Genomic DNA, 19,597 nt, shown 5'->3' with positions numbered 1-19,597 from the left:
GGGAACCTAAGGCCGATTCATGTGACTTCCTAGAACTAACTCAAAAGGAAAACCCCAACTTTCCACACCTAAGTAACAAAAGGACCAGAAGCTCCTCCTTTTTGCACCCCCCACCCTTTGTTTCTATGTGGCAGATGGAAAATTGAAAGTTATCTCTGGTTGGTTGCCGCAAGCAGAAAGCAACCAATCATTTACATAGGAGTGTAACTTTGTAAGCAACCAATCAGATGACGGGGGCCAGTTCTTCCTTTGCATAGAACTGTAACTTTGTAACCACTTTATCTTCTCATTGGTTGCTTTCCACAGCCAGATGTTTGCATAGGGCATAATGTTTGTACTTCACTTCGGCTGCTGATCAAGGGCCACCGCTTCATTTACATGGAGTATACGCCAAATAGCCAATGGGAAACCTCTAGAGGGTATTTAAACTCCAGGAACTTCCGTAAAAGGGCTCTTGAGCCCCTATGCCTGGGCCCATTCCCACCCCATGGAGTGTACTTCAGTTTTTTTCAATAAATCTCTCCTTTTGTTGCTTCATTCCTTCTTTGCTTTGTGCATTTTGTCAATTCTTTGTTCAAAATGCCAAGAACCTGGACACCCTCCACCTCCTAGAAGCTTCTATGGAGGGAACGAGGAACAGGTAGTGGGCAGAAGGACCAGGCAACACTCAGTGGGAACACACGGTCAAGGCAGGGTTTTCTTTCCTTGGGGAAGATGAGAGCTGGGAGAGCTGTGGCGTAAACTCCTTGGGGCCTGGGATGCTTCCCGAGACTGAGAGAGAGCAGATGAGAGGCAGCAGGAATGGGCATGAGAAGCTGGAACACGAGGGCCACAGATGTGGGTGCTGGAGCTGAGGGCTGGGACAGGTAGGCTAGAGGAGGGAGGAGAAGATGTGGCTGGGCACAGAGGGGACAGACCCAGTGGGGAAGTGCAGGAGGGCAGGGCCTCCCACACACAAATGCCACCCTTGCTCGCAGCAGCCACCCCACAGGACACAGCAAGGCCTGGAGAGGCAACAAGGGGGCAGAGTACAGTATAGGCGGGGCACACACAGAGCGACTGCTCTGTGTCTGTCGTGTCAGCCCCACCACCCGCCCTGAGTTATGATACGCTAGCTGATGCAGTCAGGCAGTATCCCACTGAACCTGTGAAGCAGCTCCGTGGGTGTGCACCCCTAGAGTGCCCACTGGACAGCCCAAGTGTGCTCTCTCTTCTGGAGTCAGGCAGAAGAGGCAAGACTGAGGGGCGCTGGGCACAAGTGCCTGATAAGACAACACTGTCCCTACCTAGAGGACGTGTCAAAAACGTCTAAAGGCTATCTGGTCCCAAGAAGACAATCGGAGCAAATCCAAGTGAGGTTCTGTGTGAGGACAGCCTGGGTGCGTCCCAATGCAATGTCTCAGATGCCCATGCAGTACGGCCACTCTAGGTTAAAGACGCCCAAGGAAGACTGCTACATGCAAGGCAATGGCCGTGGACAGAAGACCTGACTGATACTTTGGGATGTTTTAGGAAATCTGAATATGGGCTAGGAATTAGGGAAGATTACTGCATCTGTATCGTAAATGCTAAAAGTCTTGGTATGACCAGGGCATCAAGGCTGTGCAGGAGAACATGCTCTGAGGTGATGCCGGCAGAGGTATTCCAGGCTTGCACGACATCTTACAGTTGAGTGGAGTGCAGAACATGTGAACACGTGTGTGCATGCAAGCACATGAGCGTGGAGAAAGACAGCAAACGTGGCTAATGTCAGCAAGAGGTCCATCTAAGCCAAAGAGCATGGTAGCCGTCATACTCTTCACCTCTTCTATTATTAACATTTTTTCAGGACAAAAGTCAGAGGGAAAACAGAAGCAACTCTGGGCACTAAAGTCCAAAGGTGACAAGGATGGGAGGAGCTGCGGGCAACCCCCCAGGTGGCATACTCACAGCCCCCAATCTTCTTGCGCAGCTCGCCGTAGCAGATCAGGCCGTACAGCTCCTGGGAAGACTTCTTCAGGCCTCGAGAGAACACTGAGAGACAGGAAGAAAAGGCAGCTTTAGAGAAGGGAATGCAGGGAGGTGCTGAGCGGCTCAGAGCTGGGAGCCACGCCGGGCTCACGCAATTTCTTATATCTGCTCCCTGTACCTTAGTCAACCACAGGGGACACTGGGCAGAGCGTAGAGAACACAGTGCTGTGTTTGCAATTTTCAAAATAGAAAGTTAAACAAACCACAGTGGAGAGTTAGAAATTTACTCCTAATAGGCCGAAGAAACATCCCCTGGAGGAGAAAACAGAACACTCCAGACAGCTGGTTCTTGTGGAGGCGGTGGATGTGACCGGCACTAAACCTGTCATCCATCTCTGCACACAGGTGAGGCCAGCAGCCCTGCAACCCAGGATGCTGCCTTCCTGAGTCACCTGTGCCCTCCTGGGACAGATCTGTACAGCCTGGGGCCGGGCAGGAAAAGGACTCCAAGTATGAGCCGCCGCACCGGCCTCATCAGACCTTCTTTAAGGAGCCCGTGACTTGAGAAGCTTTAAGATCCACCATTCAGTAGACAAGCAAAATGCAGCCATGCACCCAACGGAAGACTGTCCAGCCATAAAAAGGACCGGTACACGCTGCAACACAGACAAACCCTGAAACCCTATGCTGAGTGAAGGGAGCCAGGCACAGAAGGACACGTAGCACGTGATCCCATTTCTATGAAAAGTCCGGAGTAGAAACATCCACAGAAACAGGAAGTAAACTGACAGCGTCCAGCAAAGGGTTTCCTTATGGTACAATGGACACATTCTGCGACTACAGAGAGACCATGGCTGCATAACTTTACATTAAGAACCACTAAGTTGTACACTTTAAAAGGGTCAATAATATCCCAATTTCTAAAATATATTTTTAAAAGTCCACTATTTGAAATGGCAAAAATAAAAAAACCCACAACCCAGAAAGAGAGAAGAAAGTAGCATCAGGAGCCAGATAGTGCAGGCAAGGGGCCCCCAGGCAGGTGGGACCCCGGGACAAAGCAGGGGACCCAGGAGGTGTCCCTGGTGCCCTGCCTGACCCCACGGCCTCCTAGGTGGCACCTCATGTTTTGTTCCACACTCAGGGACAGGAACCACACACTCACCTCATCCAAACTCACTAAGTTTGTGAAACAAAATCTCTGCACTCTGAACTGAATCTCCTGGAGTCCCATCCCTCTCTCTATACCTCGTCTACCAATGGACACCAGCAGGGAGATGTGGATGTGCATGGAAACCACAGGAGATTAACAAGACGAACACAGACTCGAGGTGGTGGCTCCTGAACCGAAGTGGAGTGAGCCCCGTTCTCGCTCCTCATTTGCCACCGCTCTGTGTCTTATTCCACTCGATGAGTCAGACAAACCCACAATAAAGTGCACACGGTGCACTCTTCAAAAATCCAAAGCACAAGCTGGGTGCGGTGGCTCATGCCTGTGATCCTAGCACTTTGGGAGGCCAAGGCAGGTGGACTGCCTGAGCTTAGGAGTTTGAGACCAGCGTGGCAACATGGTGAAATCCTGTCTCTACTAAAAAATATAAAATTAGCCAGGTGTGGTGGTATATGCCTGTAATCCCAGCTACTTGGGAGGCTAAGGCATGAGAATAGCTTGAATTCATGAGGTGGAGGTTGCAGTGAGCTGAGATCACGCCACTGTACTGCAACCTGGGTGACAGAGCCAGACTCTGTCTCAAAATACAGTGTAAAACTCTAAAGCATGCTAAAAAATACATGTAACATGAAAGGTTATTTGATGCGCAATGACAGCCCATGGGGCCAGTCACTTCACAGGGTTCTGGTGGCCTCCAGCCTCAGGCTCCTGTTGGGCAAGACAGCATCAGATGCCCCAATGCCACTGCACACTGGTATAGAGGCAGGCGGCCCTGCTGGAGACATGATCAGGGCCATCAGAGAACCTGGCGGAACAGTGAGCTCAACAGGAAGAAGGCAGGTCATGCGGGGTCATGCCAAGATGCACGAACAGGAAACACCAAGGCTGCAGGAGCCTGCTGTGCCAGATCAGGAAGAGGGGGAAACAGCGTGTGAGGGAAGCACAGGGATCCACATGGAGAAGGGGAAAGGACCCGTGTTGGGTATGACCCCCACAGAGGTGTGAGGGAGCATTTAAAATCCCTTCACCCTAGACGGAGAGAAGGGCCAAAGAGGAATGACGCCTCCACACGCCAGGGAAGTTTAGGATTCGGAGTGTACAACAGGGAAAGGTAACAAGAATAGGCAAGAAATGTTTGCTTTGACTGCCTTCTGAAACTGACATGGGAGAGAGTCCAGGTGGCAGGCAGAACGTGCACTTGAACCTCAGAACAGATGAGTCTGTGCCACGAGCCTGAAGGTCCGAAGACGCTGCCCACGCTGCCCGCAGGTGGTTCACGCAAAGCACTCCGGACTGAATCTCCTGGAGTCCCATCCCTCTCTCTATACTTTATCTACCAAACAGCCGCCCAGTCCCCTCCACTGCTGGCCAGCTTCCTCGCTTTTCAAGACCAGAGTTTTCAGGACCAGCCATTGTGGATCGTGGATCCGCTCTCACGGGCTGACTTTCACAAAGGTAGTAACGAAGAGCGCAAAGGACAGTTCACACCAAAAGAGGCCGACACTGAAAACTCAGTGCTGCGTGCCACTGTGGAAGGCCGAGGCACTCACCACAACCTGACATTAATCACAACAGCCTTGGGTGACGGAATCCGATCAGTGCTGAGATTCCAAATAAGCAAGTGAGCTGGACATGGGAAGACCAGCGCAGGTAGAAAACAGGACGAAACGGAGGCAACGCGCCATGAACAAGTGAGCTGGACGTGGGAAGACCAGCGCAGGTAGAAAACAGGACGAAACGGAGGGAACGCGCCATGAACAAGTGAGCTGGACATGGGAAGACCAGCGCAGGTAGAAAACAGGACGAAACGGAGGGAACGCGCCATGAACAAGTGAGGTCAGCAGAAACTCTTATGTTAATGGTCACATAGATACCTAAAGCAAACAAGCAAAGCTGCACTGGCAGCAAACCCGTACTGGCAGCAAACCCGAATCAAGGGGCGCCCTAACCTAAACAATCAAAGCCGCACGGGCAGCAAACCCAAATCAAGGGGCGCCCTAACCTAAACAATCAAAGCCGCACGGGCAGCAAACCCGAATCAAGGGGCGCCCCTAACCTGCAGAGACCAACAGCTGTTTCCATGGATCTCCAGAAACAGCGACAACTCCCAGCAGAGCTTCTTCAGTGAAGTTGTGCAGTGGGCAGGGGCTATCTGCAGCCCTCAGGGATCTGCCCCAGTCAGACAGGGGAGCTGGGTACTGGCTCTTCTCAAAGCTCTGGGCAATGCCAATGCACCACGGTCAAAATACCATAATCTGCCCAGAGGACACAACAGGGAACGGCCAAGGCGAGGGACTTTAGGTCACCACGAGGCACAGGCAAGGGCACAGGGAGTGGCGGCATAGCCACAGTCCAGGTACCCTGTGTCGGAACACAAGACGTCTGAAAGAAGGGTCAGAAGGCAGCGGGGAGCCCCGAGAGTGCATCTGGAAGGATCATGCTGTGCATGAAGCTGCAGGAAGAGCAGGGCCCAGCACAGGGACGCTGCTGGAGAGGTGGTTCCGACAGGCACAGGCAGGAGGTGGCTGAGCCTCCTGAAGGCAGAGATGGTGATGGACAAAGCATCGCTTGGAGAAGCCATCAGCAGCCAAAGGGTGCTCTGAGTCAGAGCCAGAATCATACCTGGGGATGACTTGGTCCCGTGAATGAAAAAGGGCCTGCACAGACCCGGGTCCCAGTATAGACAGAAAGAAACCTGAGAAGGCTGGCCATCCCCCAGGAAGACCAGAGCCAGGCACGGTGCCTACAGCCCAAGCCCCTTGCTAGACCACAGTGCCATCATTTGCAGTGGAGACCACAGGCTCTAGGTGAGTGAGGGACCGAGAACCCATGCGCACTCAGAGTCACTAGAAACACACAAGCCACAGCTCAGAAAAGCAGTGGAAAGAACCTCGGAGCCTGGGATGTGGGCTGCTTTCTGGCAATTTGGTTTGACCGAATTAGACGGCACACGATCAGCCAAACGCCACAAGGCAAGGAGCCCAGCAGCTGGTGGGAAAATGCCAGAGAGCAGGCCCGGCGGGCTTCCTGGAAGCTGTGCTCCGAGCAAAAGCCGGCCTTGCCCGTGCGCACCCCCGAGCCTGGCCGTGGGGCACTCACCATGGTCAAAGTCGATGTACTTGGTGATCTTGTGCCAGGTGCGGTAGTAGAAGTGGCGGACCTGCTCCTTGTTCTTCACCATGCTCGCTGGCTTGCCTTTCTTCTTGTACTTCAGGGCAATGTTGTTCTGAATCGCTTCAAAGTCCTTCCCATGCTGGAAAATAATTCCATGACAAAAGTTCAGGGGTTAAAAGAATGCAGCTTTCTGTGCGAGGTGGACCCTTTCCAAGGCTCGCAGAAAGGAGAAAAGAGGCAGGCCACAAACAAGCAAGCTGCCCTTCCCAGCTCTTCTCCGTGTATGAATTTCAACTTTGATTCCCTGGAACCTTAGGTTTTAATCAGGATAAAGGAGCAATGAAACCAGTTGTGGAACAATCAGAGCACACGGATACCAAAGAGGCAAGTACCCCAGACAGGAGAAGCATCAGGCTCAGCACTTGGACAAATGGCTTAATGGCTAGAGTTCTTCAGAGACCATGGAATGAGACACCTCCATGAAGAAAGGCTCTGGAAGACAAGAGAAGCCATGCAGCAGTTGCGGCGTCCTGAAGAACAGGCCAGAAACACCCTCACTGCTTCAGTCCTAAACACAGAGTGCGCATTCAAACAAGGACAGCAAACGTGAACATTTAGTAAGCGAACCACACAGAACATACTGATTACACCTGGAGGCCAACCCTTCTTTGAAGCTTCTGTGCAAAAGCTGAGCGTGCCTTAGATTCAGAAGAGAACTTGTGTTCCAGAGAACAGCGTCACCTCAGTGCTGTTTCAGCCACTGCTGCAGAGAACCGAGCATTTGGTCGCCTCCTCAAAGTCAAGCTCCTGAGGTACTGGAAAGGCTCAGCAGTGACAAGCACTCCTAGCACCAAGGTCCTGGTCTCTAAATATCACTTTGCAAAGGGAAGCAGGGCTCCAGGAAAAGGAGCTGACTGCAAAGCTGTGAGCAGCCACTGTGTCTGGAAGGCCTGGTGGCACCAGCAAATGAAAACACGCTGACGGGCAACAGGGACATGCGGAGAGGATGCAGGGGCCAGCCTGAGACTCCCAGTGGCCAAATGGAAAACTAATAGGGCCAGAAAGCCAACAATGGCATGATGGATTATGATCCCCAGAATAAACCCGACATCCCCAAGTCTACATGAGTGTAAGTAATAGAAGAACTACACATGTGGGGAGCAGGCACACTCTTCTCGGCACAGGACTCCCAATCCGCAAACGTAGAAAGAATGCCGGAGACCGAAGGTCCTCGTGGTGAGCAAACAGCACGGTGACAAGTGCTCCAGGGGAGACAGCAACGGTGCTAAAACCGGTGGGAGCAAGAATGATGAAAACATGGCATTCACATAGCTTCAAAGGCAAGCCATGACCCACCGTGCTGCGACCTGGGGGAGGCCACCTGAGTGCAGCAAGCAAGGCAAACCACCACCAGGACGGAGGCGGAGAGACCACCTCGGGCCGGCCACCGGATGTGCCGAGGAGGACGTGGTATCGCTGTTGTGGAATTCTTGACGGAAATGCGTAACAAGACAGAATCATGAGGAAGCTGCAGAGCAATCCTAACTGACACAAGGGACACTCGAGCAACCAACAGGCTGTGAGTCTCCACAAGTATCGAGATCATCAAAGACAAAAACCATGGAAACAAACGAAAACCCAGAAGCTGTCCCAGGTTACGTGAGACCGAGGAGTTAGGGCAGCTGAGTGCGTGCAGCATCCTGACCAGTCTGGACATGAGTGGGAGCCCCGGTAATCTGAATCCCACCTGCAGATGAGCAGGCAGGGCGGTGTCTGTGCTCAAATCCTCACAGCGTGGCTGGAGGGGACCTGCTTTGTGCAACTCTTTAAAGGTCTGAAATGTTTCCAAATGAAAAGTTAAGGGCGCCAAGTGGTGGCTCACGCCTGTAATCCCAACACTTTGGGAGGCCAAGGCAGGAGAATTGCTTGAGCCCAGGAGTTTGAGACCAGTTTGGGCAACATAGCGAGACCCTATCTCCACAAAAAAACCTAAAAATGAGTCAGGCATGGTGCAACACGTCTGTACTCCTGGCTGCTTAAAAGGCTGAGGCAGGAGGATCATCACTGGAGCCCGGGAGGTCAAGGTTGTAGTGAGCTAAGATGGCACTCCTGTACTCCAGCCTGGGTGACAAAGCAAGACTGACTAAAAAAAAGCGATGTCTTTTAAATTAAAAATATAAAAAAACATGACGATGGGGGCCAAGGGGTAGTAACTAGGGACCTCAAGGAAATTGAAACCTGGGGACTGTTGGGGTGCTGGCCCCCAACCCTGTCTACCTCAGAGGCCTCTTGGCAGCTGTGGGACTGTGAGGTGAGCTGGGTGGCGGAGAGGTGGCATTGCGGTGAACACATTTACACATTTGAGGGTCTGTGACTCCCAGCAACACAGGGGCTGAGGGAGGTGAAGAGAGAAGTTGCTGTGGGCTGGAGGGTGAAGGGCTGGCCCTGGTGCACAAATAAAATGAAAAATCAAAACCTTTAGAAAAAGTAAAGCTAGTTCATTGTTTTTCAAAAGGAATGGCAAGTAAAGCATAAAGAGGTGAAGGAGAGTGTGAACTACCTTCCTCCAGGGTCCAGGCAGGCCCAGCCCTCCCCACGTTCCCTGGGCCTCAGTGAGAACCTTGACGAAGCAAACTGATAGCCTCTGCATGTCACTGCTGCGCCGTCTGCTCAGAGGTTCCCTGAGAACCCAGGTTCCAGGCCTCCTGCTCACATGTTCTTAGCCTCTGCTGCCTCCTAAAGACCTGGGGCATCTGTGTTGCACTCGCCATGTGTCTCCAAGGCTGCAAGCCCCACTGGGCAGAAGCTTTTCCGTATTCCCAGTGTGGCGAGAGTGCTCTGTCCTGGGTCAGGAACCAGACATATCGATGCTGACAGCAACGACAACAAGACAGGCAGGACTCAAAGTATCGGAAAGCTGTCTGGGGTGCAGGGACAGAAATCTGCAGTATCCACAGAGCCACGGAGATGCTAACAGGCCAAGGACGCCCCCGGCTGCCTGCACAGAGATGGGGAAGGCACAGGTGGGGACAGAAAAGGGGAGCACCACGGAGCACAGAGACCAGAGCCAAAGCTGCAGCCGTTCTGCAGACAGTGAGCAGGAAGCACAGGGTGCTGGCTGTGTGGCTGTCGTGTGGGAAATCAAGAACTGTATAGAAGAAACAAGCATGGACGGTGGACGGATATAAGCAGGAATGGGAAGATGAAAGAAGTCAGGGATGGGTCTGTGCAGACCTGCTGCTGAAATGGGAGGGTACTGAGAGGAGGGAGGAAGTGCCCTGCCACAGGTGAACACCCTCCCTGGCTACAGGGAGAAGTCTAGACATGCCATAACTGGACAGGGGTCAGTCCGAGCGTGCCCAGCACTGCCCAAATTAGGGTGGGCAGGGGTAGCACTCTTGCCTGGAGAGCAGCTGAAGCAGGAGAGAGTTCTCCTGCTTGATCACCATGATCAAGGGTGACCAGCTGAGGCCCAGTGACGGCAGAGGGATCCTGCATCCAGTTGGGCCCCAACCAGCCTTGCTGCGTCCTTCCCAGGGAGGCACCAAAAAGGCAGCGGTGGCCATGACAACGAGGGGGGAGCCTCGCTCCTCAGAGGCCTGTGCCCAGCCACTGTCACCCACAACTCGAGGGGTCACGGTCACACTGCCACTGGCCAGTCGGTCATACATCAAGACCCCACCAGAGGCCCACCTAGATTTGGTGAGACACACAATGCAGAAATAAAACGCGTTTGGCCCGGTGTCATGGCTCACCCCTGTCATCCCAGCACTTTGGGAGGCTGAAGCAGATGGATCACCTGAGGTCAGGAGTTCGAGACCAGCCTGACCCACTTGGTGAAACCTGGTCTCTACTAAAAATACAAACATTAGCTGGGTGTGGTGGCAGGAACCTGTAATCCCAGCTACTGGGGAGGCTGAGGCAGAAGAATCACGGTTGTAGTTAGCCGAGATCGTGCCACTGCACTCTAGCCTGGGTGAGAAGAGTGAAACTCTGTTTCAAAACAAAAACAGAATAAAACCATGTCCTCTCTCTTGCCCTCGCTCTCTCTCATAAACATACTCAGATACAGAAAACCCATAACAGAAAGCATTACATGGTCAAAACAGCCTATTATTAATTATTATTACTAATTCAGCATTCCAGAACCCCTCAAAAGAAGCATCTGCCTGGCAGAAAAACTCCAAAGGGCAACCTAACCCAATGAGAAGGAAACAAGATAAACTGAGTAAAGCAAAAGGGTGGGTCATTAACCAGGACCTCCTGCTCTGCTTTTAATGGACAACGACGTCTGCTTCTCCCGGGTAGCCAGACCCTCCTACAGAGGCTACAGTCTCAACAGGAGGAAGGGCCACACCACAGAAGTAACTGTTTCAGGCAAGGATCAGCAATGGTTGCTGATTCTGAAAACATTCTGGAATCGCAGGTCCTCCAAGCCCAACAAACAGCTTAAAGGCACGGTTTGGGGCTGGAATCTGACAGAAACAGCCTCCTTGCTGTACTCGAGAACCTTCGAAGGGAAGAAAGGACACATGACTGTGTCTAACTGACTTCACGTCTACTGAAACGGGACTCATGCACATTGCTCTTTGGACAGTCAGAGTCAAGCCACACTAACAAGGCAGGCCGTCTGCCTGGGTTGGGCAAAACCTAACCTGAAGCCCGGGCAGGAGCAGCCCCGGCCGTGGGGCGCTGCAGTCAAGTCTCGCGCCCACGTTCAGAAGTGTCTCCTTTTCTAATGTCTAACACCTCGTGCTTTAAACTCCAGCGGCTCCATTCCTTTCTTGAGCATTCTGCTTACCAGGCTTGGCGGGACTTCTCCATCACCCCAATTAATTCGCTGTTAAAAGAACAAGGCTCGTGGGAGGCAGAGGCGGGCAGACTGCCTGACCTCAGGAGTTCGAGACCAGCCTGGGCAACACAGTGAAATCCCGTCTCTACTAAAATACAAAAATTTAGCTGGGTGTGGTGGTGGGTGCCTGTCATCCCAGCTACTCAGAACGCTGAGGCAGGAGAATTGCTTGAACCCGGGAGGCAGAGGTTGCAGCGAGCCGAGATCGCACCACTGCACTCCAACCTGGGCGACAAAGTGAGACTCATCTACAAAAAAAAAGACCCAGGCTCACTGATCACAAACCTACCTCTAATACTGTATGCCAAAGTAGTTTAAAATACGAAATGCGCACACAGATGTTCATCACAGCGTTACTTACAACAACAGAATCTGGAAGGACCCGTCGTCCTTAACCACACAGGAATGGCCAAGCGGAGAAGTGGCTGGCTGGGGCCTCGAGGGCACCCTGTCTGGTGTAGCTCTTCAATTGTGCCACTGCAGTGGGATCAGCCGCAGACAGTACATCCACTCTGGCCATGGCTGTGCTCCAATATGGTGTTTTTACAAAAGCACACAGTGAGCACACAGGCAAGGAGAATATTTACAGCGTTAAAAGAAATACAGAGCAAAAGACCTATCAAACACTGTGAAAAGCGCAATCAGCGTTAAAAAGTATGCTCACGATAATTACGGGGATGAGGAAATAAAACATGCAGGTGCCCCTGGCCCACAGGGAGCACGGCCATTCACTGGGCAGTGGCTTCTTTAGAACTTTCTGTTTTGTCCCAAGTCAGCGTAACATCTTATTAGGTTTCTCAGCCATGCCAGCCCCTAAGGCAAGTACCCCCTTGTGCCTCCCCTCAGAGGCCATCCCTCCTGAATCAGCTCACTCAGCACAAATGGAAGGCCCTCAGTCAAGAACATCTTTGAGAGACAAGGGGTGAGAATTTCTGAAAGGAAATAAAAGAAACACACAAAAACCCCTCCTCACAGTCACCTCACCAGTAATAGCTTCTAACATTTCAATGAGGAGATAAACATCCAACGTCAGTGGGCAAGGCTTGGGGCCCACACCCACCTCAGCCACTGTGGGGTCCCCAGGAACCTGCATTCCAGAATCTAACCGCAGAGGGCAAGCACAGGGAGTGGAGGGCAGGGCTCCAGGAGGGATGCCTCCACGGCCCACTCACCTCGTACAGCCCCTCGAAGAAGGTGTTCTTGTCCTCGGTGCTCCACGACTCCCACTGCCGCCGGACCTTTTTGCCTTCTTCTTTCTCACCACCAGAAGACCCTAAGTTCCGGGAGGAGGAGCGCGAGGCCCCTGCAGGGGCAGCAGAGGCAACCCCAGACACATTTCCAGATGATGATCCTCCACCTTCGGCTCCTTGGAGAGAAAGCACTGTACAGTGATCTGTTCCAGAAAGCTGGTGGGCCGGGCAGAGCAGAGGGCCTGAGGGAGGGAAGGGCCCACTGCCCCGAGGTCCCATTCCACAATCCTCAACCAAGGACGCTGGCAGGCAGCACCCAAGACCAGTGCCAGTGAGGCTGCTCAGGACTGCCAGGGTGCTTACCCGGCCAAATGACTCTCGAATGTTTTTACAATGAGAAAAGGAGCAAGAGTTGATGTGGAACCGTGTAACAGCACAACAATGCCGCAGCCTCAGACCTACTGTCCACAATGCAGACAGATCCCTTCCCTCTGCAAACTGAAGCCGCACATCACATTTCACACGTGTTGCTTTTGCAAATGAGCAAAGATGGCTGAAATATTCTTACCATCTTTTCAAATAATTAGGTTGAGATTCAACCTCAAGAAAACATTCCAATGTGTGTAAGATACTACCTTCTTTTAGATAAAATCAATACTTCAGAATTTGAACCATTTAATGCCTAAGCATCTTTAGTCTTAAAACTCCTTATCCTCAATGTCCACCAACAAAATGTGGTGTCCTGAGAACAGCCTGATAACCTTGCAAATCCTATCACAGCATCAGTTCCTGAGCTCAAGCTGAGTCCTCTGAGACCAGGCTAGGAGGGAAAAGCCCAAGAAGACCTGAGGCGGCTTCCCTCCTCAGCTGTGGACGAGAACCCCAGGCTTCTCCGAGATGAGGCAGTGGCGTGGCAGGAGTCAAAGACCACATATAAGACTTTTTATGGCCTAACCCAGTCCTCAGTTCCTCCTCGCAGGGGGAGTGGGAACTGTCAGCATATCCCTGTGATAACCAGGGTTCTCTTTTTATGAAACTAGGACCATAAAATGCTGGGACATCTTCAAACTCTGAACAAAAATGCTTTAAAAAGCAAAAGCTGGCTGGACACGGTAGCTCACTCCTGTAATCCCAGCACTTTGGGAGGTCAAGGCGGGCAGAGATCACTTGAGGCCAAAAGTTAATAGACCAGCCTGCCCAACATGATGAAATCTCTACTAAAGATATAAAAATTACACCGGGGGTGGGGTGGGGCACGGTGGCTCATGCCTGTAGTCCCAGCACTTTGGGAGGCTGAGGCAGGCGGATCATGAGGTCAAGAGAGTGAGACCATCCTGGGCCTCTCTACTAAAAATACAAAAAAAAGTAGCTGGGTGTGGTGACACACGCCTGTAGTCCTAGCAACTCAGGAGGCAGAGGCAGGAAAATTGCTTGAACCCAGGTAGTGGAGGTTGCAGTGAGCCGAGATCACACCACTATGCTCCAGCCGGAATGTCTCCCCGCCCCCCGCCCAAGAAAAAGAAAGAAAGCAAAATCCAAGCAGATGTAGATTACTGTTAAGATGCTTTCCTAATGAGACAATCACAGGCTTTTCCATCCAGATCCACTACTTGGTTGACCAAGAAGAGGGCCCTGCCTGGGTGGCCACATGCAGGCTGGGAGCTCAGCACCTCCCCCAGGGGGGGTCTGCCTCCAAATTTGGAGGCAGAGGTTGCAGCGACGCGAAATCACACCATTCATTGCATACCAGTCTGGGCAACAGAGATTCACGCTTTAAAAAAAAAAAAATTTTAATGAAAAAACAGCCTCTCAGTCCCACCAGCCCCATTTCTGGTAGTCAATGGCCACAAGCGGCCGTCATTGCAGAGAGAGCAGCCAGACAGTGCTGCACCTGAATGTCCAGCATTCACAGTCGAGAACACACTGCCAAGGAGTCAAAAGTGTGTCCCACCCACGCTGCTCTCCAGCTGCTCCATTCCCATCCTGCAGAGACAAAAGAAACAAAACCCAGGTATGCTCTGTGCTACACATGAAATACCTCACATGTTATCTGGCCCTGTCCATTCCTCACCAAACCAGGACCTAATGAGCCTGGTGCTTCCCAAGTTGAAGGGCAGGTTACAGATGCCGTTTGAAACATAACTTAAATCCTAGGAGCCTGTATTCCTCACGTGGAGTCACTTCAGGAAGGACCGCCTGTCTACCTCTGCACCACCCACAACAAAGGCTTTCAGAGCCATCTACAGGTCCCTAACAAACACTCACTAAACTCTCTTCTCCCAAGACCACAACTTGCTAACCAGCCCTGCCGTTACACATCAGGCTGATTTTTGCTAGCCCATGCTGGCATTCCATGTACTTGAAAAAGTAACAGACATAAATTTCCTAAAATTCTATAATCCAGATGTCTTGCTAAATTTTGTGAGATTTTACTGGATGACAACACTGGTGATCCAAGACAAAGAGAATGCAACAGTAAAGGCTAACAGAATGAAGTGTCTGAGCTGGACGCGCTCTCAGAGGTGGAGAGGCAAGAGCTCACCTGAGACAAGAAAGAAGGCACAACAGTGGAGGCGGCGCTGGCGAGGCTGGCGAGGCTGGCGAGGCTGGCGAGGCGGCACCTACTCCTCAGCGGAGCAGGCCACCTCCTAGAAGCCCGAGGCTGGTGCAAGGGGCTTCCCCTTCCTGCTGTTGTTTTAGAAATGACACATCCTCAGTAGAGAAAAGCAGAGCAAGATCGACATTCAGAAAAGAAGGCAGACCTGAGGTTGGGAGTTCAAAACCAGCCTGGCCAACATGGTAATACCCCATTTCTACTAAAAATACAAAAATTAGTCGGGTGGTGGGCGCCTGTAATCCCAGCTACATTGGGAGGCCCAGGCGGGAGGATCACTTGAGATCAGGAATTTGAGATCAGCCTGGCCAACAAGGTGAAACCCCATCTCTACTAAATATTCAAAATTAGCCAGGCATGGTGGCACACGCCTATAATCCCAGATACTCAGGAGGCTGAGACAAAAGAATCACTTGAACCTGGGAGGCAGAGGTTACAGTGAGCCAAGATTGAGCCACTGCACTCCAGCCTAGGCAACAGAGCAAGAGACTGTCTTAAAAAAATAAAATAAAGTAAAATAAAAGCAGATTCCCCGGCCTGGTGGCACACACCTGGGTAGCTGAGGCAGGAAGACTGCCTAAGTTCATGAGTTCAAGACCAGCCTGAGCAACACAGGGAGACCTTGTCTTTGTGAAACAAAACAGATTATTAAAACCCAAAAAACAGAAAAGAAAGCCAATCACCACCAGTAACCTTTTCTAATATTTGGTGCCCATTATCCTAGACTTTTTATTTTATTCCATTTTGGTGGTGTTGGATAGGCAGTCCTGCTCTGCACCCAGGCTGGAGTGCAGTGGTGCAATCTTGGCTCAGTGCACCCTTTGCCTCTGGGGTTCAAGCAATTCTGGCACGTCAGCCTCTCAAGTAGCTGGGATTACAGGCGCACACCACCATGCCTAGCTAATTTTTTGTACTTTAGTAGAGACGGGGTTTCACCATGTTACTCAGGTTGGTCTCGAACTCCTGAGTGCAGACAATCCACCTCAGCCTCCCAAAGTGCTAGGATTACAGGCATGGTCCACCACATGCAGCCTAAACTTGGAATGCTTTTAAAAAAAGAACCACGACTTCAGAGCAGAAATTGAAGTGGCCTCTGGTTCATCCCTAAAATTTCAGATGCAGAAACTGCTTCACTGCTTGATCTGTAGCTCGGTCACTGACTCCAGGTCAAGCAAAATGAAAACAGAAAGTGGGAGCAGAGGCACCCAGCACAATACACGGATGACCACCTGGGCAGGACCACACTCAGCTCAGAGAAATTCAGATGAAAACAGAAGGTAATGATTGAAGGGGAAGACAGAGAAGCAACAAGAAAAATGACAGAAAGGCAAGAGATGGAAAGAGAAGACGATGTAAACAAAACCAGGTGGGCATGGGGGGCTTCTCCAGGTGCAAGACGCCCAGCGAAAAGCGGAAGGCCAAAACCAGGTCTGTCTGTGAATACTGCTGAAACCACAGCGGCTGAGCATAGTCTGCACGATAGGGAGCACCATTGACCAGCCTGGAGGGAAGCGGTTACAACAGCATGATCCCTGATGGTGTTTCCTTTGTTGTTTTTGAGATGGAGTCTTGCTCTTCTGCCCATGCTGGAGTGCAGTGGTGTGATTTCAGCTCACTGCAACCGCCAGCTCCCGGGTTCAAATGATTCTCCTGCCTCAGCCTACTGGGTGCCCACCATCATGCCCAGCTAATTTTTGTATTTTTAGTACTGATGGGGTTTCATCATCTTGGCCAGGCAGGTCTTGAACTCCTGACCTTGTGATCCACCCGCCTTGGCCGCCCAAACTGCTGAGATTACAGGTGTGAACCACTGCACCCAGCCAACAGTGAGCTCTTTGAAAGCAAGAACCATGTGGGGTTTTCCCATGCCCAAGCCTGGTTCTAGGCCTCACACACAGCAAGAGCTCTGTGACAGCACGGAGTCCCGTGGCGCCTAAAGGGCCTCCCCACACTCCCTTTGCCCCACAGCAGCCGCAGACAGCACACCCCAGGCCACTAGGACCCAGGTCCTCCCAAACAGAACCCACCTTTCCACTCAGCCTGGTCAGTACCACAGTTCTCCAGCAGCCACACTGCTTGCCACCTGCTTTCCCCCTCCCATCTGCACCGTTTCCCAAGCAAGACAATTTCAACAGCCTCCTCTAGGGTCTCCCAAATCCCTACCACCTGTTGCAGCCCGCTGTGCAGTGGGCTGTGAGGGTGCAACCATGTGGCCCCAGTGCACCCTCCCCATTGCCAACCCCTCTCTCTAGCTCGACAGGCTGGACCACCTGCTCTTTGCAACAGGTCCCCTTCCCCATCACATGTCCTGGGTTGGCCTGGAATGTCACCACCTGCACTCCTTCGTATTACCTTAAGATGACAAAATTATGCATATCTTTCAACTGGGGAAGTTGAGACATGGGCTGAACAGGTCACCCGCAAAGCCACATACCTACTCACTGCCCAGCAGGCCTGGAAATAACAGAAGCTACATTTAAACGGCACCTTTAAAATGCATTCAGATGCCCTGCTTCTGCCTGTCGTCACAAGGTGTAGTTATCTCCATTTTAGAAATGGGGATACTTTCAGAAGTTATTAGTAGGATTATGTGGTTAAAAAAAAAATGGGGAAACTGAGGCTATAAAAGTGCCAAAGTCACCAGGCAGCAAGAACCATGCAGCCTTCTACAGGCGTTCCCATGCCATGCCATCGAAACAGCTCTGAACGCCAAGTGCACACGCTGTGCTGGCACAAGGCTGAAGGATTGGGGTTGTAGTAGATGACACCAACCTCAAGGTCCCTCCATCAGCCTGTGAAAGGTGAGAAGTTAAATGACTCGCCCAAAGGCACGTGGCTAAAAGGCAGCCAGAACTGGGCCTTTAGAAGATGTCTGTCAGACACAAAAGCCCAGTGACACCATGTCATCGTCTGTAACATCCACTCACTGTCCTGGAGCACTCTTTTTGTGGTTTGGTGAACTTCCTTCTGAGGGTCAGAGCAGTAAAATCAAGAATCACAGCAGACCAACCGTGAGGGAGTCAGTGGCTGGTCTAGAGGTGAGGATCACAGTGAAGACATGCGTCTCCCCCAAGCTTCATTCATTCTCAGCTAGAAAGACACTGGCGAGACCCGCTCGTGCAAGTGCATCTCTAGCACAGGGAAGCGTCCTCATGGCCTATGTCTGCAGCGTAAGAGAGCAGAGACCCTTCCCTGGAGGCCAAGGATGGTACACAACTGCAGAGGCCCGACTCGTCCGCCTTCACGTCTCCTGAGGCATTCCGCGTCTCTCCTAACAGAGGACATCACATCAGAGGCTCGTGCTGGCAGCTTTGGTCTTGGACATACAGTTGGGGCTCAGGGCTTTGTGGACACCACCTCCACCAAGGTCACACGGGGGAATCCTTCAAGCAAGCCAAGTTGCGGGCAGGGTGTCACCTCAGCAGTTGAGTCCTGAACCTCCCCCACCCAGCCCCATCGTCACGCACACACAGTGCTGCCACTCCATTCTATAGGACAGGCAGTCAGTGAGCAAAGAGGGACTCCTCCGAACCTGTCACTCTAAAGATCCGGTCCATACTCCAGGCATGCCTGCAAGAGCCCTGGTCAGGGTCACCGGACTCTGCAATGTTCTCTTGCAGTTTCTGAAGCTGACCTGAAACCTGATGGTCTCCAGGACACCCCCTGGAGTCACGCATACTGTCCCCTTCTGTGCTGGGACTCACATCCTCAGTACCTGCAAGGCTCAGCGTCCTCCTACATCCTCTGACCAGTGCTGTCTCTCTAGAAGTTTCTCCCTTTCCTCCCACAAATATTTGAGAGAAACACAACTAGAACTCCACTGTTTCTATAAAAGTATGTGCCCTCTTCATCAAATACCATTAAGATTTTCTGATTGCATCCTGTAGGCAATTCAAGATATCCCAACTAAACTACAAACTCCTGGGAATGTCACCTTTTACTGGTGTTTCTAATGCGGTTCTTTAGTGTTAAAAATGCTGTTGTTACTTCACGTGACAAAGAGCTTCCATACACGACTTTATACGACAACACTAACTTTCACATTTCTGACTCTGCTATCCGGAATAATCTCTCTGATATCTTGATATCCTCATATAACCTAAAATAAAACACAAAAGTGAAAATCTGAACGTATACTTCATCAGACAACGTCACAACAGAAATGAGTTTTAATATCCAAAGTATAAAGGTATTTGCAAGTCAGCTCCGCCTTCAAACCAATGTTCAAACGTTGCCTTCCCTACTTCATGTTTAGTTTCGTTTTCAAACAGGGTCTTGCTGCCTCACCCCGGCTGGAGCACGGCGTCCACAGCTCACTGCAGCCTCCAACTCCCAGGCTCCAGGGATCCTCCCACCTCAGCCTCCTGAGTGGCTGGGACTACAGGTACAATCTTTTATAAAACATCTTTTTGAAACATCTAGAAACTATAGGCAGGCCGCAGATTATACAAAATATAAAGAAGAGTAAACTCTGCAGCCGTTTGCTGCCTCCTACACACAAACGACGGTCCCTTCAGACTACACTACCTGGTTTTCCCATCCTTGATGGAACTGAAGTTCTGTGGGATGAGTGAAGGGACCAAATAAGCGGAAGGTCTCTGTCCCCACCCCCAATGTTCTCACATTCCATCTGCCCCAGCAGAACACCAGCTCGAGAGCATTCCTGGGACTTGTACTCACCCCACAGGTGGGCCTCCACCCCACCC

The 19,597-nt window shown here is 51.6% G+C and overlaps 1 protein-coding gene across 14 annotated transcripts in view; it reads right to left on the bottom strand.

The window, feature by feature from the left end:
- Positions 1 to 19,597, bottom strand: part of CRAMP1 (cramped chromatin regulator 1) — a 61,654-nt gene that overhangs the window by 34,448 nt on the left and 7,609 nt on the right. For all 14 annotated transcript variants that reach the window (XM_035266458.3, XM_054242410.2, XM_017978613.4 and 11 more), the window contains exons 3-5: positions 12,260 to 12,453; positions 6,221 to 6,374; positions 1,930 to 2,013 (exon numbers count right to left, since the gene is read on the bottom strand). In XM_035266458.3, coding sequence (XP_035122349.3) covers positions 1,930 to 2,013; positions 6,221 to 6,374; positions 12,260 to 12,453 — 432 coding nt within the window. The remainder of the gene's footprint in view (positions 1 to 1,929; positions 2,014 to 6,220; positions 6,375 to 12,259; positions 12,454 to 19,597) is intronic.

Source organism: Callithrix jacchus, chromosome 12 (assembly GCF_049354715.1).
Source record: "Callithrix jacchus isolate 240 chromosome 12, calJac240_pri, whole genome shotgun sequence".
In the NCBI taxonomy this organism is placed as follows: Eukaryota; Metazoa; Chordata; class Mammalia; order Primates; family Cebidae; genus Callithrix; species Callithrix jacchus.
The sequence above is the reverse complement of the archived record's forward strand: the minus strand, read 5'-3'. Positions and strand labels throughout refer to the sequence as shown.